The 19,204-nt window shown below is 33.1% G+C and overlaps 1 protein-coding gene across 1 annotated transcript in view; it reads left to right on the top strand.

Moving 5' to 3' along the window:
* Positions 1-8,219: 8,219 nt before the first annotated feature.
* Positions 8,220-19,204, top strand: part of LOC101899204 (muscle M-line assembly protein unc-89) — a 293,843-nt gene continuing 282,858 nt past the window's right edge. The window contains exon 1 of the mRNA XM_059130241.1: positions 8,220-8,662. Coding sequence (XP_058986224.1) covers positions 8,518-8,662 — 145 coding nt within the window. The 5' untranslated portion in view covers positions 8,220-8,517. The remainder of the gene's footprint in view (positions 8,663-19,204) is intronic.

Genomic DNA, 19,204 nt, shown 5'->3' on the forward strand with positions numbered 1-19,204 from the left:
TTTCAATGGACTTTTGGAGGACATCGTCACCCATTGAAGGGCATCGATTCTTTGAAGAATTTTTCAAAGGACCTCTTAAAGACCAAAGACTTTAAAAAGGTCTTGAAAGTCTTGAAATTTCTATAGATTCTTTATAGACCCATTGATGATTGTGGATTTTTTATGGATCCATTGATATTTTTATTAACCGCCTGGAAGTCAAAGTTTCTATAAAGAATATTTTTCAGACCACTTTAATGCCGCAGATATTCCAAAAAAAAAAATTATGGACTCTGTAAGGTAATATATATTTCAAAGATTTTTTAAGCACCCATTGATGGTCGTGTATTTTCTAAAGATTCCTTCTAAAGAACTCTTAAAGACCAAATGCTTTAAAACATTTTTATGCACCTCTTGAATGATGTGAATGTTCTAAAGATTTTTTATGGACCCATTGATGGTCGTAGATTTTCTAAAGAATTTTTAATGGATCGGCTAAAGGTCGTGAATTTTTTCAAAGAATTCTTTTTTTGTGGACCGCTAGAAGGTCGTGGCATTTTTAAAGCATTTTTTTATGGAACCCTTTTTTCAAAGGATTTTTTATGGAACGATCGTGGGTCGTGGTGGATTTAAAAAAAATAAATTTTAAAAATGATGGACCTCTTGAAAGTTTTTTTCGAATGATTTTTCTGGACCACTTGAATGAACCAACGACTTTAAAACATTTTTAAGCACAACTTGAAAGTTGGTGATTTTCTGAAAAAAAAAGAAAATTTATGGACCCCTTACTGGCCGTGAAGTTTCTATAGATTTACTCATGAACGCATTGATGGTCGTGGATTTTCTAAAGAATTTTTAATGGATCTGTTGAAGTTCATGAATTTTTTCAAAGCATTCTTTTTTTGTGGATTTAAGTATTTTTACATGGAACCCTTTTTTCAAAGTATTTTTTATAGCACGCTCGTCAATCGTGGATTAAAAAAAAACTAAATAAATTTTAAAAATTGTGGACCTCTTGAACGTTGTGAATTTATTTTTTTATTTTCGATGGATCTGATGAAGGTCGTTGTTTTTTTTTCAAAGACTTTTTATTCACCCCTTGTAGATTGAGGATTTTTCAAAGAATTCTTTGTGGATCCCTTGAAGATCGAAGTTTTTTCAAATGATTTTTCTGGATTACTTGAATATCGCGGATTTGTAAGAGGATTTTTTAAGAACATATTCGATACATTTTCAATATATAGTAGAGTATTAAAATATTTAAATCATATATAAATCAATTATAAAAAACACAGGTATTTCTATTAATTTTTTTGATGATTTCCTGGTATTGCGGCGAATAAAATATTTCTTTAAAAAATTCACGTTTCGTCCCTGAAAAATCCTCAAAAAAATCCACATTTGTTTGTATAATATTCATTGGAAAAATATTATTTAAAAAGTCCATATATTTTGGATTTTATAAAGAATTTTTATTGATTACTTGACGGTAGCAACATTTTGAAGACATGTTATGGATCATGAATTTTAACAGATCCCTTGAAGATCATGTATTTTTTAGAGGCTTTTCATGTATCTCTTGAAGCTCGTGGACTCTTCAACGATTATTCTTTCAAATACAAAAGTTTTGGAGTTCCAGAAAATTAACAAAAAGCACAAGAAGTTATTTTGGATTTTATTTATTTATTTTTATTTATTTATTTATTTTTATTTATTTATTTATTTATTTTTTTTTTTTTTTTTGAAAATTTCTAGTTTTCAAGTTTCTTGGTAGTCCTTAAAAAATCCTCAAAAAGTACATATTTCTTGCTCGTAAAGAAATATTTTTTTAACATATACATTTGTTGAGGTAATGAATTTTGAAAAGATATATTTTAAAAAATTCTATCTTTATTATTGTTGTTGACAAAAAAAATATTTTTAAAATATCCATTTTTCATAATGTCCTTGAAAAAATATTTTTTTTGAAACGTCCACCAGCCATGGAATAATAATTGGTAATGAATAATATCAAATTATTTAATTTTGATACTGTTATTACTATTCTAGTCCCTGCCTCTAATTATCTTAAATAATCAATGTTGAAGTGTGAAAATCTGCACCCCTCTTCAATCAGAAATGGTGAACTCACTTCATTCATGGATAATCCATATTGCAGGAAACGCTCCCCTTACCTCTCTACAACACAGCGTAATTAAACAATAAATTTCAACACAATTTTCCCCCCAAAGGAAAATGCAAAATTTCAAATCTCCGCCTTACGCTCCTCCACCCTCACCTCTCTCTAGAATACACCAATCATCCAAACACAATCTACCCAAAGTTTTTGGCAATAATGTCAAAAATTTGTTAACAAGCCACAAATCATTAAATACCTTGTAGCACTGGCATAGGCATACAAGTAGGGAGTCAGCCAACAAACCATAACGACAACAGCAGTAGCAGCAACAACAACAACAACAACAAGAAAAACACCAGGCATAATGCCATCGATGGTGTTGACAATGACGGAAATGTTGTGATTTTAAGGTGAAAATTATTCACCGTAACGACTGTTCATAACGAACATGTGCCAAAAACGAATTGAAACAAACAAGAAACGGAAAACGGAAATACAAAATTCTACACCAAACCAAATTGCACAAAGTCTAATTTTTGAGGGGCTTAAATTGAAAATGGCAAAAACAAACACATACACACACACACACACACGAGCAACAAGAGAAAATTTTGAATTAGCTTGTATAAGTTGTGTTGTGAGGTGGTGTGAAAGTTCAGGGGTGTATTTTTGTAAAATCTGATGGCTTTTTATACCCTCCACCATAGTATGGAGGGTATGTTAAGTTTGTCATTCCGTTTGAACACCTCGAAATATACATTTTAGACCCCATAAAGTATATATATTCTTGGTCAGCATAAAATTCTATGTCGATTTAACGATATCCATCCGTTTGTGGAAATCACTCTAGTTTCCAAACGAATTGAAATAGATCGATAAAATTGTACTCAAGTGTATACTATGTATGCAGGACTCTTGGTATTGAAAATGGACCATGTAGGTCCATGTTTTGGTATAGCCCCCAAATAACAGCACCTCTCAATATTCGGTACTTTGATGATATTAGCGACAATATTCATCGGAATTCTTTCAAATTTGGTATTTGATGTTCGTAATGGATTCTACAGCCTAAGGAAGAAAATTGTCTGTGCAGGTCCACGTCTTCGTATAGCCCCCAGATAACGGTACCTCCGGTTTTATATACATTATTCACCGATTTTTTAAGTTTCGGATTAAAATATTTAAATGGCTGGTGACAAAATTTACCTATACAGGTCCATGTCGTCGTATAGACCCTAATATAACAGCGACATTCGGTATTTTTGAGATTTTAACAGAATTTTTAACGAATTTTATTGTTTTCTGAGAATTGCCAAATTCGTTACAAATGGTGGAGGGGATTTAAAGTTCGGCCCGGCCGAACTTACAACCTTTTTACTTGTTATATTTTATTCACAGGTTAGAGACTGTTAACAGGTTCTGCATCGGAAATAAAAGATATTTTTTTAAGTCTTTTATAGATGTAGGTCCTTTAAGAGGTGGAATTTTATTAAAAATAATTATCTGGATATACCTAGAGATAGGCTACCTAAAGTAACATTTAGTACTTTTCGTTTAAATTTAGTACAGATTTCCCAAAATCACCTCGAAATCTCAATCCCTCGTAACCACAGACACGAACAGTTATATCCATTTCAAACTTCAGGATTTCAGCTCATCAACTTCACCCATTACCAAATTAAGTTCCATTTAGTACTTTTCGAACAACTATAGCACACATTTCCAAAATGGTCTCCATATCTCAATTTCAGATACCAATAGATCGAATTTAAAGATTCCAACCCTATCCCTTCACCCAAAACAAAATTTAGTGCTTTTCGAACAATTATGGTATGAATTTTCCAAATAATCTCCATATCTCTAAATCAGATACCAACAGTGGCCTTAATAGCAAATTTCAGGATTTCAGCTCTGCCCGTTATAAAATGTAGTACCATTAAGTACTACTATAGTATATATTTCCAAAACCTCCTCCATATCTTAATTCCAGATACCAACCTTGACCATAATTTCAAATTTCCGGATTCCAGTTCAAAAGATTCACTCAATACCAAAAAACGCACCATACGGTACTTTTCGTACAATTATAGTACACATTTCCAAAACCTTCTCTATATCTCAATTCCAGATGCCAACCTCAATATTAAATTTGAGGAATCCAACCCTATTTCGTCACGTAATACCAAATTTAGTACTCTTCGAATTCTTATAGTACGCATTTTAAAAAAAATCTCCATATCTCAACCTCAGATTCCAAGAGAGACCTTAACATCAAATTTTAGGACTTCAGCTCTGTAATTTTTCCCCGTTATCAAATTTAGTACCATTTAGTACAACTATAGTATATATTTCCAAAACCTCCTCCATATCTCAACACCAGATGCCAAGAGTAATACCTCAATATAAAATTTCGGGATTGAAGCTCAGTAGATTCACTCAATATCAAATAAAGCACCATTCGGTACTTTTCGTATAATTATAGTGCACATTTCCGAAACCACCTTCATATCTAAATTCTAGATATCAACAGAGACCTCAATATCAAATTTGAGGATTCCAAGTCTATCCCTTCATCCAATAACAAATTTAATACTTTTCGCACAATTATAGTACAAATTTTTTAAAATAATCTTCATATCTCAACCTCAGATACCAAGAGAGACCTTAACATCAAATTTTAGGATTTCAGCTCTGTAATTTTCCCCGTTGCGAGATTTAGTATCATTCAGTACAACTAAAGTACATATTTCCAAAACCTCCTCCATATCTCAACACCAGATACCTCAATATCAAATTTCGGAATTCCAGTTCAATAGATTCACTCAATACCAAATAAAGCATCATTCGGTACTTAACGTACAATTATAGTACGCATTTCCGAAACCACCTTCATATCGAAATTCTAGATACCAACCGAGACTTCAATACCAAATTTGAGGATTCCAGCCCCATCTCTTCACCCAATACCAAGTGTAGCACCATTTAATACTTTTCGTACAATTATAGTACAGGGTTGCCCATATTCGACGGACCTTTCCAATCGACGAGGCTTGTCCGCAGGCAACATTCTTTGCGTCAATTGAATTTTGTACGGGAACAAATGCAAATCAATGCAAATAATCCGTTGTAAAGTGGACCAAGCCATGCCCAACTGCTGAGAACCGCGTTTTTGGGATGTTCTTTGGGACCTCTCAACACTGGCTCGTACGGCAGCGATATTCTCGGCCGATCGCCTTGGTCGACTTTTATATGACCTCTTCGGATTAGAAAGAGCCTTGCCAGTCGAAAATTTTTCGTATAAACGCTTAATGGTGTACTTAGAAGGCGCACTTCTTTCACGTTGAGCTTTCACAATCGCGTGGCGTGTATTGGTTTATGATAAAAATCTGCTTGGACTGACGCTTCAAACGCGGTATGTCATTAAGCGATGTTACATCTCTGTCAAAAGTTATGGCGTTGCCAGATGGGTCCGTCGAATATGGGCAACCCTGTACACTTTTTCAAAAACACCTCACATCCCATTCCCAAATACCAACGGAGGCCTCAATGTCAAATTTGAGCATTCCCGTCCTATCCTTTCACCCACTTACAAAAATAAGTACCATTTAGTACTTTTTGTATAAATTTAGGATGGATTTCCAAGCCATCGCCAATTCTCAAATCTTCGGTACTTTTCTTACAATTATAGTACACATTTTCAAATCAATTTCCATATCTCTCCAGAAACAAACAGAGACCACTATATCAAATTAAAAGATTTCAGTCCTATCCTTTCACCCAATTATTAGTACCAAAGTTAGTAACATTTAGTACTTTTCGTAACAATTTAGCACGAATTTCCACAACACCACCAAATCACAAACAGAACTACCATAAGTTATGTAAATATCAAATTTGAGAATTTTATCTCTTCACCTTCACCCAATACCAAATATAGTACCACTAAGTATTTTTCGTGCAATTAAAGTCCACATTTCCGCAATCACTTCTATATATCCAGGCTACGACCCTAATACCAAATATCAAATTTCAAGCACATTCTGTTCACCCAAAGCAAAATTGTAGCAAATGTAGTACTATTTAGTACTTTTCGTGCACTTGTAGTACACATTTCTAAAACCACCTCTTCATTACGAACCTATTACCAGCAGTGACTGCAATATAAATGTTTAATTAATCCATTGATTCTACTAAAATTTAAATTGTACCAAAATTTAGTACACCTAAGAACGATTTTTCAAAACCAGCACATATCTCAGTCCGATAATGCAATGGCAATCTTATTTCCGAATTTCATGATTACACCACTACTGGTGAAGTACCATTTAGTACAAAAGAGTACAAATTTCCAAAACTACCTACATTCATCAGTCCTAGAATGCAACAGTAATCTTATTTCTAAATTTCAGATCGGTTCACCGATAGCGAAATTGTACCAAATTTAGTACCATATAGGACATTTCGAGCAAAAAAGTACAAATTTTCGACAACTTCCTCATGTCCCAATCCTACGCTCTGCAAGTATTGTTAATTTAAAATTTCAGGATACCAGCTTTATCTGTTCACTCAAATCCCAACTCTACCAAATTTAGTACACTATAGTACACATTTTAATGAATAACTGCATAATACAGTCAAATAGATATCTTATTTCCGAATTTCAGAATTCCCACACTATCGGTTCACCTATAATTTAAATAGTACCAAAAGTTAGTACCATTTTGCACATATAAGTATGAATTTCCAAAACTACCTGAATTCATCAGTCCTACAATGTAATAGTAATTTTGTTTCCAAATTTCCGGATTCCAAATCTTTCGGTTTACTCAAATCGTAATTGTACGAAATTTAGTACTTTTCGTGCATATAAGTACAAATTTCGAATATTTTATCCATATACCATTCCTATATTCCGCCAGTAATGTTAATTTTATAATTCGAGTCCAATAGAAATCTTATTTCCAAATTTCAGTATTCCAACTCTACCGGCTCACCCAAAATTTAAATTGTATCAAAATCTAGTACCATTTAGTACACATAAGTACGATTTTCCAAAACTAACTACATATCTCAGTCCTACAAGGCAATATAAATCGAATTTTAACATTTCAGGTTTCCAACTCCATTGGCTATCCCAAAACTTAAATTGTACCAAATTTAGTACCATTTAGTACACATATGTGCGATTTTGCAAACTTACCTTCATTCCTCAGTCCTAGAATGCAATAGTAATCTTATTTTTACAATTCAGGATTTCAACTCCATTGGTTCTCCCAAAATTTAAATTGTAGCAAAATTAGGACCATTTAGTACTTTTCGTGCACATAAGTACAAATTTTAAAAACTACATATCCCAATCCTACACTCCGCCAGTGATGTTAATTTGAATTTTCAGTATTCCAGCTCCATCCGTTCCTCCAAATTCAAGTTATACTAAATTTAGTACCGTTTAGTACTTTTTGTATACATGAGTACACACTTCCAAAACTACCTCCTTACATCGACTCTACTCCTCGATCCTTGAATCCTATTCCAAATTTCAAGTTTTTAGCTCTAAACATTCACATGATTCGGAATGGTACGAAATGTAGTACATTTTAGTACTTTTCCTACACATATAGTGCGAATTTGAAAAACCCTTTGGTATATCAATCATACACTCCATCCTAAATCATAATCATTTCCTCATTCTAAATTTAAGAGTTCTAGCTCTGCTGTTTTCCCAAATACAAAGGGTACCATATTTAGTACCTTTTAATACTTTTCGTACGGTTCTAGTACGAATTTCCAAAAACCCAGCCTTACCTGACTCCTTTTGACCAAGAGTGACCCTGAACCAAAATTTTAAGATTCGAACTTTAGCCGTTTCGCCTTGGCGTTGAAAAATCGTTAAGTCAGTCAGTCAGCCAATTACTTTACTTAAGTCTGTCAGCCAAGCAGTCAGTCAGTCCATTGATTTACTCTTTTATTTATTTCTAGATTCTGTAATATTTAAATATTCTAAAAAACATTCTTCTCTTTTCTTTCAGAAAACTCAAAATAAATAAAATTAATTTCCAACCAAAGCATACTTTCCAAATAAACTCAAAAATTCATTTTTCAATTTGTTTGTTTTTTTTTTCCTCAAACCTCCCAAGGAATGCAAATGAAAAATAAAATTGAAAACGCTGTCATTGTGTGCGTGCATTTCATGTTAAACATAAAAGTGAATATCGTCTGCCCATTGTAAGTTGCATTTGCGGAAGTGTTGCCATTATTAAAAGGCATTTCCAACTGAAGGCAGACGAAGACGACGACAACGACATACATATGCTGAAGAAACACAACCAATAAACCCGCAGCAATTACTACAACATTACAACGTCATTTACAAGAACAACAACAACAACGTCATCATCATCAGTAAGAACCTGGCAACAATGAAAATGAACATTACCATTATTACGGCCACAAGCGGACGCCGCAACATGTCGGTTGGCTTTCTACATTTTGTTGTCATCCTCAGCTGCATAATTTTACTATCAACTGTCTCAGTAACGGCAACACCTGAAATTCCTTCAAAAGGTAAGTTCACATTTGTTTTGTATATTTTGAGCGAATGTTATTTATGTGAGGTTTGAGTGATAAAACGTTCTTAAAAAATAATTTGATGCACCCCTCGAAGCGGGTGGATTTTTGGAAGACTTTTCTATGATATCCTTGAAGATCATAGAATTTTTTAAGAGCGTGTTATGTTTGCAATTCCTTTATAAAAATTGAAAACAATTATTGTGTGGTTACTTTGAGATCGATAACATTTAAAAATGTTTCCCATTAACACCGTTGACCTTGATGGTCAAGGATTATTTAAAGAATTATTTAAAGGAAGAATTTACCGACCACCCAAATGTCATGGAATTTTTAAACTATGTTTTTTGGAGGGGTTTTATTTCGAAAAGTGTGTCTAATAATACAAGGGGTCCCTTGAAGGATGTGAACTTTCAAATAGTTTTGTTATAGACCCATTGACAGTCGTTTATTTTTCCTAGATCCCTCGACTGCGGTGGGGCTTTAAGCAAATTTGGCTGATTATACAAAGATATAAACCTCTGTGAGCAATTTTCTGTCATAGGAGGTAGTATCTATTAAGAATTCCAAATAACAAATTTGAAATAATTCCATTAAAAAGTGTAACAAAAATCATAAAACTGCTGATTATCTAGAGGTACAGTTATAAGGGGGACTACACTAGAATTTGGATATATATAGACAGGCGGACAGACGCCGTTAGATAGATCTATAACTTTATGTTGTTCAAGAATGTTGGTCTACATTGCATATTTTGTGGGGTTACAAACGGAACGACACATTTAATATGCCACCTAATGGTGTAGGGTATAGAAAAAAAGAACGTCGTGCATCTTTTAAAGATTGACTCTAGCGTAATTACAACAGACGCACAGAGCTAAATAGTCTTAGAATTTTAAGCTGATCAAGAATACTTTGTTAGGTCTTAAATTATTATTTTGATGATCTTAAAACGGAATGACGAACTTAATATACCCTCCATGTCATGAAGGGTGTAAAAATTAATTTTAATATTCACGACTCTAGAATAGCCTACAAAAATTTATTTTAAAAATGCACGACTTTTCAAAGAAATCTTTTAAAGATTTGCATTTTTGCGTCTGTTGTAATTACGCTAGAGTCAAAACGAATTAAGGTAGGAAGGTAAAATTTTGCACCGTTCTGTATTTTGTCTGCAGGCATGTAAAGCTTGAAGATGGACTATATCGGTGCACGTTAGCTCCCAAATTCGGTATATTGATTATTTTAGCCATATTTTTAAATGGCTAACCGAAATTGTTTCAAATTTCGTATATGAAGTTCGGAATTCTTACAACATCCTGTGACAAAAATTACTGATGCAGCACCACGTCGTCGTATAGCCCCATAAAAAAGTTTTCATTTAAGCGCTATTTTCGACGATTTTTTTTTTAATTTTTTCAAGTTTCTTTCGAATCTTTATAGAACTTATAGATCATAAGTCGTTGATTTGCTTATTTATTGTGGACCCTCTTTTTCTCCATCTTTCAACGTCTGAATTGATAAATTTTTAGTATAATTTTTTGAGTGAATTTTTAAGGAATGTCTTCTATTTCATTTCAAGATCTCAAGTCGCTGATTTGTAACAGTTTTAAATTTTTTAACATTTATATTCTATTTAAGACCTCCTAAAGTTTGTTTTCAGGGAATAATTATAACTCCTATAAAATGTGTTGTTAGGATCCTATTGTCTTAAAGTTTCACATATCCCAATATTTTTATAAACCCAAGATCTGATGTTAAGATGGAATATATTGGTCCACTCCTTCTGGTGCCTCCCCCGCAATGGTTCAACATTTTGAATATCAATGAAACTCATAAAACGCGAAATTAACATCCGATTCCATTTAGACTAAGACAAGATCTGTTGTCAAGTCGATATATATCTGCGAACCTCTTCTGGTAACTCACCCACAAAGGGTTACAATTTTCAATTTTCATAGAGGCTCAAACATTTGAATAATCTTAACAAAAGTCAAAATATATTTAAATAATCCAACATTGACTGAGGGTATACCTCTGTCGGCACAACCGACAGATAATTTTTTTACTTGTTATATAGAGCTTTTATGGACTAATTAAAGCGTTCAAGTTCGTTTTCATACAATTTTTTTGACTCGTTTTAAGGTTTCAAACATTTAAAATGGCTTTTCCAGATCTAAGTCCCAAATTTGTGAAGATGGTCCCTTTTTCTTGGACCTTGAAATGTTGTCTCTATTAAAGGGTTTTTTCTAGTTGGGATTTTTTAAAGATTTTAGTTTAACTCTTTTAAGATCCCAAGCAGTGGAGTTTTAGCAGATTTTACATTTAACATTTCAGAATCTCAAGTCGCCGGTTTTTAAATTTTCATTTTTTTAATACCATTTCAGGTTTCACATCCAAAATTTTCCTACAAATTTTCAATGTCCTAAATGGTGAATTTTACAAAGATCTTTCATGAACCAAATCGAGATTTTTTCAGATTTTCAAGCCATATGTTAAAATTAAGGGTCTTAATTATTTTCTAATATTTTCCATTAATTTGAAGAGAAATATCTCGTACGGCATTTTTTAATGTTTTCAAGACCCCAAGTCTTAAACAAGTCGTGGGTTTTGTAAAAATGCATTATAATTTTAAATTTTCGTTTTTTATTCGCCTAGGTCCTATATTATGGTTTTTATAATTTTTTTGAAAATTGTGGATTTTTAAAAAAAAATTTGTAAAATTTTCATAGCGTCCTGTGGTGATTTTTTAAACTTTTTTTTACAGATTTGATGGGATCTTTGATCGTATGTTTTTTTAGATTTTCGTGACCACGATCTCGTTTTATATTAACTTTGTCATTCCGTTTGTAACTCCTCAAAATACTCATGTCAGACCCAACAAAGTATATATATTCTTGATCAGCGTAAAATTCTAAGTCGATTTAGCGATGTCTGTCTGACTGTCTGCTGTAATCACGCTATTTTTAGAATGAATTGAGATAGAAAGCTAAAATTTTACACACATGTTTATTTTTCCAATACGCAGGTTAAGTTCGTAAATGGGCCATGTAGGTCCACGTTTTCATATAGCCCCCATATAACGGTACCTCCCTATATTCGGTATTTTAATGATTTTAGCGTCATTATTCACCGGAATTGTTTCAAATTTGGTATTTGAAGTTAGTAATAGATATTACGGCTTAAGACAGATTCCATTTTTTTGAAAATTGCCAAATTTGTACCAAATGGTGGAGGGTATTCAATGTTCGGCCCGGCCGAACATACAGCTTTTTTACTTGTTAATAATATTTTAAATGCGAATTTTAAGAGAATATTTAAATTCTATTCAAGGTCACCAATAATGTTTTTATTGACCATTTTAACATTTTAAGGGTCAATGGTTCATAAACCATTTCAAATGGTCACGTTAATTTTTCTAGTTCTCTAATCTTGACTTTTTTTAAGGTTTCATGTGAACCGCTTCAAGGTTCAAAATTTTGGATATTTTTAAGAACCTTATTAAAACCTTTCAAGGTCCTAAATTGTGCATTTGTTAAAGGTTATTTGATCTAACGAATAAATTTGATTTAACGAATAAATGGGGGACGTTTCAAGGTCTCAGGCCGTGGATTTTTAAGTATTTTTTTAAATAGTTTTGAAAGGTGCATTGTTCATGTAATGCGTTTTATTTTTTAATGTTATGATTTAAGGGTTCCCAAACAATGTATTTTTAAAAGATTTGTATATGTTTTTATGGCATTAATTCTTGATTTTTAGGACGATTTCTGAGGTCTTCTGTCGTGGAGTTTTTAAATTTTTTTTAACAGTCATATCGTGATTTTTTTTAAATTTATTTCTGGGGGTCATTTCAAGGATTTTTTAATAAATTTTTTTAAATTTGGATTTTCAAAGGATTTTTATAAGTTTTTAAACCATTAATTCTTGATTTTTAAAGACATTTTCTAAGGTCTCATGTCGTGAATTTTTTAAAGATTTTTCAAGGGCCTTGTCAAGGATTTTTAAAGATATTTTTCTATGGGTCATTTCAAGGATTTTTTAAGAATTCTTTTAAGGGTCATTTCAAGAATTTTTTTAAGATCTCTTTTAAGGATCATGTTGTGTATTTTTTGAATAATTTTAATAGATTATTGAAAATTTTTTATTATATAAGGCCTCAAGTTGTGGATATCATTGAATGACACAAGTCCTCCATTTGTTTGATATTGTAAAAATTGCAAATCTGACTTTAAACAATTTTTGTGGACCTCTTGATGACCCCAATTAGTAAATTGTCTTACATTTTTTCTAAGGGAATTTGTAAAAATATGTTTTTGTATTTTTCAGTCTTATCAAAATATTAAATAATGTTTTTTTTCTCCTTTCAAGAAGCTTTTCAAATATCTAGTTGTGGAATTTTTAAAAATTATAGGGTCTCAATTTGTGACTATTTTTCAAAATTTTAATGAACCCTTTTCTCAAAACGAGGACTTTCTAGAGACTTTTTATAAAGCTTTTTAAGGGTTCAAGTCGTCGATTTTTTATGTTTTTGTGACTGTAAGCCTGGAATTTTTTCTATTCCTATGATTTTAGAAGCGGATTTCTTAAAATTTTTTATAACATTTAGTAGTATGTTTTTACCAATTTTTTTTTCGACATGGGTTTTTGCAAATTTTTATAGTTTTCATTCATGGAGTTTTTCTTAAATTTTTTATAGTCTTAAGTCGTGGATTATTTAGATTATTTCGTTTTCCTGGATCCTAAATTTCGGGCAGGGCTTTATTATTTTTAGTCAGTGGTATTCGAATTTCGAACCATTTCAAGGTCTCATTTCGTCGATTTTTACTACTTTTATTTGTGATATTTCAAGTAATCAAATGTTGTTACAACACACAGTAAAAAAATTAGCTCCGATTGCGTATATATGTCACGTATTTATGTACAAACTATAGAGGGTTGGGATATTTGCGAACAAGTGTCAAAAAAATTATCTATAAAAATGAAAGTTGAAACAATAAAAAAAAAAATCAGATTCATCTGAACAGAATAGATGTATTACCGGAGGGTAATAAAAACAATATTGCAAACAATAATAATATTTATTTGCCATATAAGAGAGGGGATAAATTGTAGCCATGGCGTATTTGTTAGCTGGGTGGAGGTTGGAGTGTGTTTTTTTATTATCTGCCCAGCAACAAATGTGACAAAAACAAATATCGATGTCAATTCAAGTTTTCTTATTTTTCGTTTAGGGGAGATAAAATAAATTTGTTCACAGGGGATAAATTATAATTGGGGATATGGAAGAATATTACATTGTACAATCGTACGCATTCAACAATGTCTTATTAAATTCCTTATGAGAATCAAATAAAATGATGAAAAAAAAAAAACTAAATTCTTTATAAATATTTTATGCCACATATTTCACCTTGCCTTTTCTCAGTTTCTCTTTAATGACACATATTGAAAAACTTATGTTAACATCTTTTTTTTAAGGCAAAAAAATAAATGCCTGATCGGGGAATACATAAACACATATGAGTTGCGTTTTTTGGGGAAGTGATTTCTTTTTGCTTCCATTTTTCTTAGCTCCCCATGGATTCGTAAACGGGAAGAGATTAAATGTTGTTACTCTTGTAAACAAAGTGATGCTTCGTTATTTTGTATGAATTATTTATGTAAGAAAACTCGTTTTTCTCCATTCGATTTTTTTTTTTTTTTTTGGAGGGCGGGATATGGCTTGATTTTAAACCCAAAACAGTAGTTACTGTGAAGATTTTAATAAAAAATTATTGCTCAAATAATGTTAAAGTAAACAAGTAACAAGTAAAAAAGCAGTAAGTTCGGCCGGGCCGAACTTTGAACACCCTCCACCATTTGGAACGAATTAGAAAATTTTCAAAAAAATAAAATCCAATAAAAATTCTTTAAAAATCTTTAAAATGTCTAATATAGGAAGGTACCGATATATGGGGGGATATACGAGATTGTGGACCTATAAAGACAAATCTATGTCTGCGTGTAAAGTACTCACAAGGAACTCCGTGTGTGGATTTTCGGACAATACGATTGGAAAATGTGGCTAAAATCATAAAAATACCCAATATCGCGGGGTACCGTTATATGGAAGCTATACGTTATCGTTAACCTATATAGAGAATTCTCTGTCGGTGGGTAAAGTGCTCACAAAGAACCCCTTGTGTACAAAGAACCCCTTGTGACCATTCCGTTGAAAAATATGGCTAAAAACATCAAAATACCGAATATCGGGGGTACCGTTATATGAGGGCTATACAATATCGTGGATCTATATAGATAATTCTCTGCCGAGGTATAAAGTACCCACAAGGAACTCCTTGTGTGGATTTTCAGACAATTCCGTTGAAAAATGTGGGTAAAATCATCAAAATACCGAATATCGGGGGGTACCGTTACATGGGGGCTATACGATATCGTGGACCTATATGGACAATTCTCTCTCAGGGGGTGAAGTACTCACAAGGAATTACTTGTGTTGATTTTAAGACAATTCCATCGAAAAGCGTGGCTAACATCATCAAAATACCGAATATCGGAGGTTACAGTTATATGGGGGATATACGATATCGTGAACCTATATAGACACTTCATTTTGAGGAGGTAAAATGCCCACAAGGGACTCCTTTTGTGGATTTTCAGACAATTCCGTTGGAAAATGTGGGTAAAATCATCAAAATACCGAATATCGGGGGGTACCGTTACATGGGGGCTATACGATATCATGGACCTTTATGGACAATTCTCTGCCGAGGTATAAAGTACCCACAAGGAACTCCTTGTGTGGATTTTCAGACAATTCCGTTCAAAAATGTGGGTAAAATCATCAAAATACCGAATATCGGGGGGTACCGTTATATGGGGCCTATACGATATCGTGGACCGATATAGCCCATCTTCGAACTTGACCTGCCTGCAGACAAAAGAGAGATCTGTGCAAAATTTTAGCTTCCTATCTTAATTCGTTTAGACTGTAGCGTGATTACAACAGACGGACAGACGGACGGACAGGGCTAAATCGTCTTAGAATTTTACGCTGATCAAGAATATATATACTTTGTTGGGTCTAAAATGATTATTTCGATGAGTTACAAACGGAATGACAAAGTTAATATACCCTCTATACCTTTTTTGGTGGAGGGTATAAAAAAGCAGTAAGTTCGGCCGGGCCGAACTTTGAATACCCTCCACCATTTGTTACAAAATTTGGCAAATAAAATCCGTTAAAATTCTGTTAAAATCGAATGGAGCCGTATATCAGGATCTATACGACGACGTGGACCTGCATAGGCAATTTTTGCCATAAGCTTTTACAATATTCAAATGCGATAATAAATCAAATTAAAATCATCAAAATACCAAATATGGGGAGGTGCCATGGGGGTTATAAAACGTGGACCTGCACAGACAATTTTCTGGCATAGGCTGTAGTATATTTTACGAACTTCAAATACCAAAATTTGAAATAATTTCGGTAAATAATGTCGCTAAACTCATCAAAATACCAAATATCGGGAGGTACCGTTATATGGGGGCTATACGAAGACGTGAACCTGCAAAGACAATTTTCTGCCATTGGCTGTAGTATCCATTACGAACTTCAAATACCAAAATTTGAAACAATTCCGGTAAATAATGTCGCTAAAATCATCAAAATATCGAATATCGGGAGATGCCGTTATATGGGGGCTATACGAAGACGTGGACCTGCACAGACAATTTTCTGGCATAGGCTGTAGTATCCGTTACGAACTTCAAATACAAATTATGAATCCCCCATTCCGGTGAATAATGTCGCTAAAATCATTCAAATACCGCATATCGGGAGGTCCTGTATATGGAGGCTGTACAAAAACATGGACCTACATGGCCCATTTTCAATACCAAATGTCCTGCAGACATAATACACATTTGAGTAAATTTTTATCGACATATTTCATTTCGTTCAGAAGTTAGATTGATTTCCATAGAGGGACAGACGGTCGGATCGTCATAGAATTTTACGCTGATCAAGAATATATATACTTTCTCGGGTCTAAAATGGTTATTTCGAATTGACGAACTTAATATACCTTCCATACTATGTATGGTGTAGGGTACAAAAATATACATGAGGCTTACCAGAAAAAAAAACCAGTAGGGAAAGGTCTAAAGTCGGGCGGGCTGACTATATGCTACCCTACACCAAAATACGTATTTAGTAGAGCACCCGTAACAAAAAAAAAAAAAAGTTTTTATTGGCAAGTTATGTGAAGAAGATCATACCAACTATGAACCTTATTTGAATCCTTATCATGGCTTTAGAGTAGTCACAATTTGGGAACTACATCCAAATCCGAATCGATTTTTAAAAAAATTTGACAAAGGCTTTAGTACCTCTACTACGAAAAAAATTGCTGTATAGTGAATGATACGATAAGAATTATATGAAACAAGTTAAAAAAGTAATAAGTTCGGCCGGGCCGAAATTTTAATACAACCCACCACTTGGAAGGAATTTGTAAAATGTTAGGAAATTTTCGTCAAAAAATACATCTGTACGAAGACGAGCTGTAATACCCATTAGGACCTTCAAATACGAAATTTAAAACAATTCCGCTGAATAATGTCGCTAAAATCATCAAAATACGGAATAAAGGGAGGAGGTAGAGAATTTTCTGTCAAAGGCTGTGATATCCATTACGAACTCCAAATATGAAAATTGCAACCATTTCCGAGGATAATATCTTTAAAATCCTCAAAATGCCGAATATAGGGAGGTACTGTTATATGGGGGTGATATGAAGAGGTGGATCCGCACAGTCAATTTTCTGTGACAGACTGAAAAAACAATAAAGTGGTGGTCTACCAAAACGGGAACCTATACTATATACTTCAAAGTTTTTTTATCCATTGTGAGTCTCAAAAACCAAACTTGAAACAATTCCGTGAGTAAATGTGACTAGGATTATTAAAATACCGAATATCGGTAGGTACCGTGCACCAATATGGGCAATGTTTTAAAACCGGTTGTAGAACCGATTACAAGCCACAAATACCAATTTATATACCATCTGTGGGAAAATGAGCCTATAACCATCAAAATACCTATATATACAATGCTCCGCCACCGAGACAGGATCCAATGCGAACTACAAATGCAACTTTTAAGACAAAGCCGTGGAAAAAATGTGACTACAATCATTAAAATACCTAATATTATGTGGGTACCGTTATGTGTGGGCTATATCAAAAGGTGGGGGGTATATCTCATTCTCTCCATACCAACCATCCTAAGCACAATACAAACTATTGTGCCAAATTGTAAAGCTCTACTTTAAATAATGTGGACTGTATGAGTGAATTTAACAGACAGACAAATTTAGAGGTGTTACAAACGGATTGACAAATTTAATATACCCTCCTTTGAAAGGTGGAGGATATAAATATTTTTTACAAAATATTTATTGCATAATATTGGATAAGGTTATATATGGGAGTTATATCCACATCTGATGAGATATCGATCAAATTTGAAAGAGGTATTTCTAGGCTGTATCTGATATTTGGTACCAAAGATCATTGTGGTGGAGTGCATATTACGCATGTGAGGGACTTAAAACCCCAAATCGGATGGAATATATATATGGGAGCTATAGCTATATCTGAACCGATTATCACTAAATGTGATTCACTTGCTTCTAGGCTGTATTCGGACAAAAGTGCAATACAATACACTCCTTTTTGGCTGATATTAGCCATTTGGTGCACAATAAACATGAAATCGGATAAAGGTATATATGGGAGCTAGATCCAAATTTGAACCAATCTTGATAAATTGAGATATTTCTGGGAAAATATCATTGTTGTCGAGTGTATATTACGAATGTGAGGGACCTAAACACCAAATCGGATAAACATATACGTAGGAGCTATAACTTTATCTGAACCGATCTTCACCAATTTTAATGTACTTGCTTCTAGACTGAATTCGATCGGAAGTGCCAAAATTCGTTTCGACTGATATTGGCCATCTAATGCACAATTAACCCGATTAACAATTAACCGGTTGAAAATATACATAGCAGCTATGTGTAAATCTGAACCGTTCTTGACATAATTTGATAATCTTATTTTATAGCTGTAACTGATGTCTTGTACCAAATACATCACCCGAGAAATTATGTTTGGTTTATACGGCGAATGATATATCAAAGCTATATCTAAATTTTAATTGTTTTTAAATGCCTTTAAAAGTTATATCATCGGGCTTTATATGATGTCTGTATCTAATAGCATTGATATCAATAGGAGAGGATTCGCCATACAACATTTTTTCTTAATTCCATAAAAAAACTCTACTAAATATTTTCTCAATGGCTTCACGAATATTATACCCTCCACAATACATAGCATGGAGGGTATATTCATTTCATTCATTTTGTCATTCCGTTTTTAATTAAATAATAATCTTCGACATAAAACAACGTATATATATCCTTGATCTAGGACGATTTGGCCCTTTCGGTCTGTCCATCTGTT

This window comes from Musca domestica, unplaced genomic scaffold, assembly GCF_030504385.1.
Source record: "Musca domestica strain aabys unplaced genomic scaffold, Musca_domestica.polishedcontigs.V.1.1 7, whole genome shotgun sequence".
In the NCBI taxonomy this organism is placed as follows: Eukaryota; Metazoa; Arthropoda; class Insecta; order Diptera; family Muscidae; genus Musca; species Musca domestica.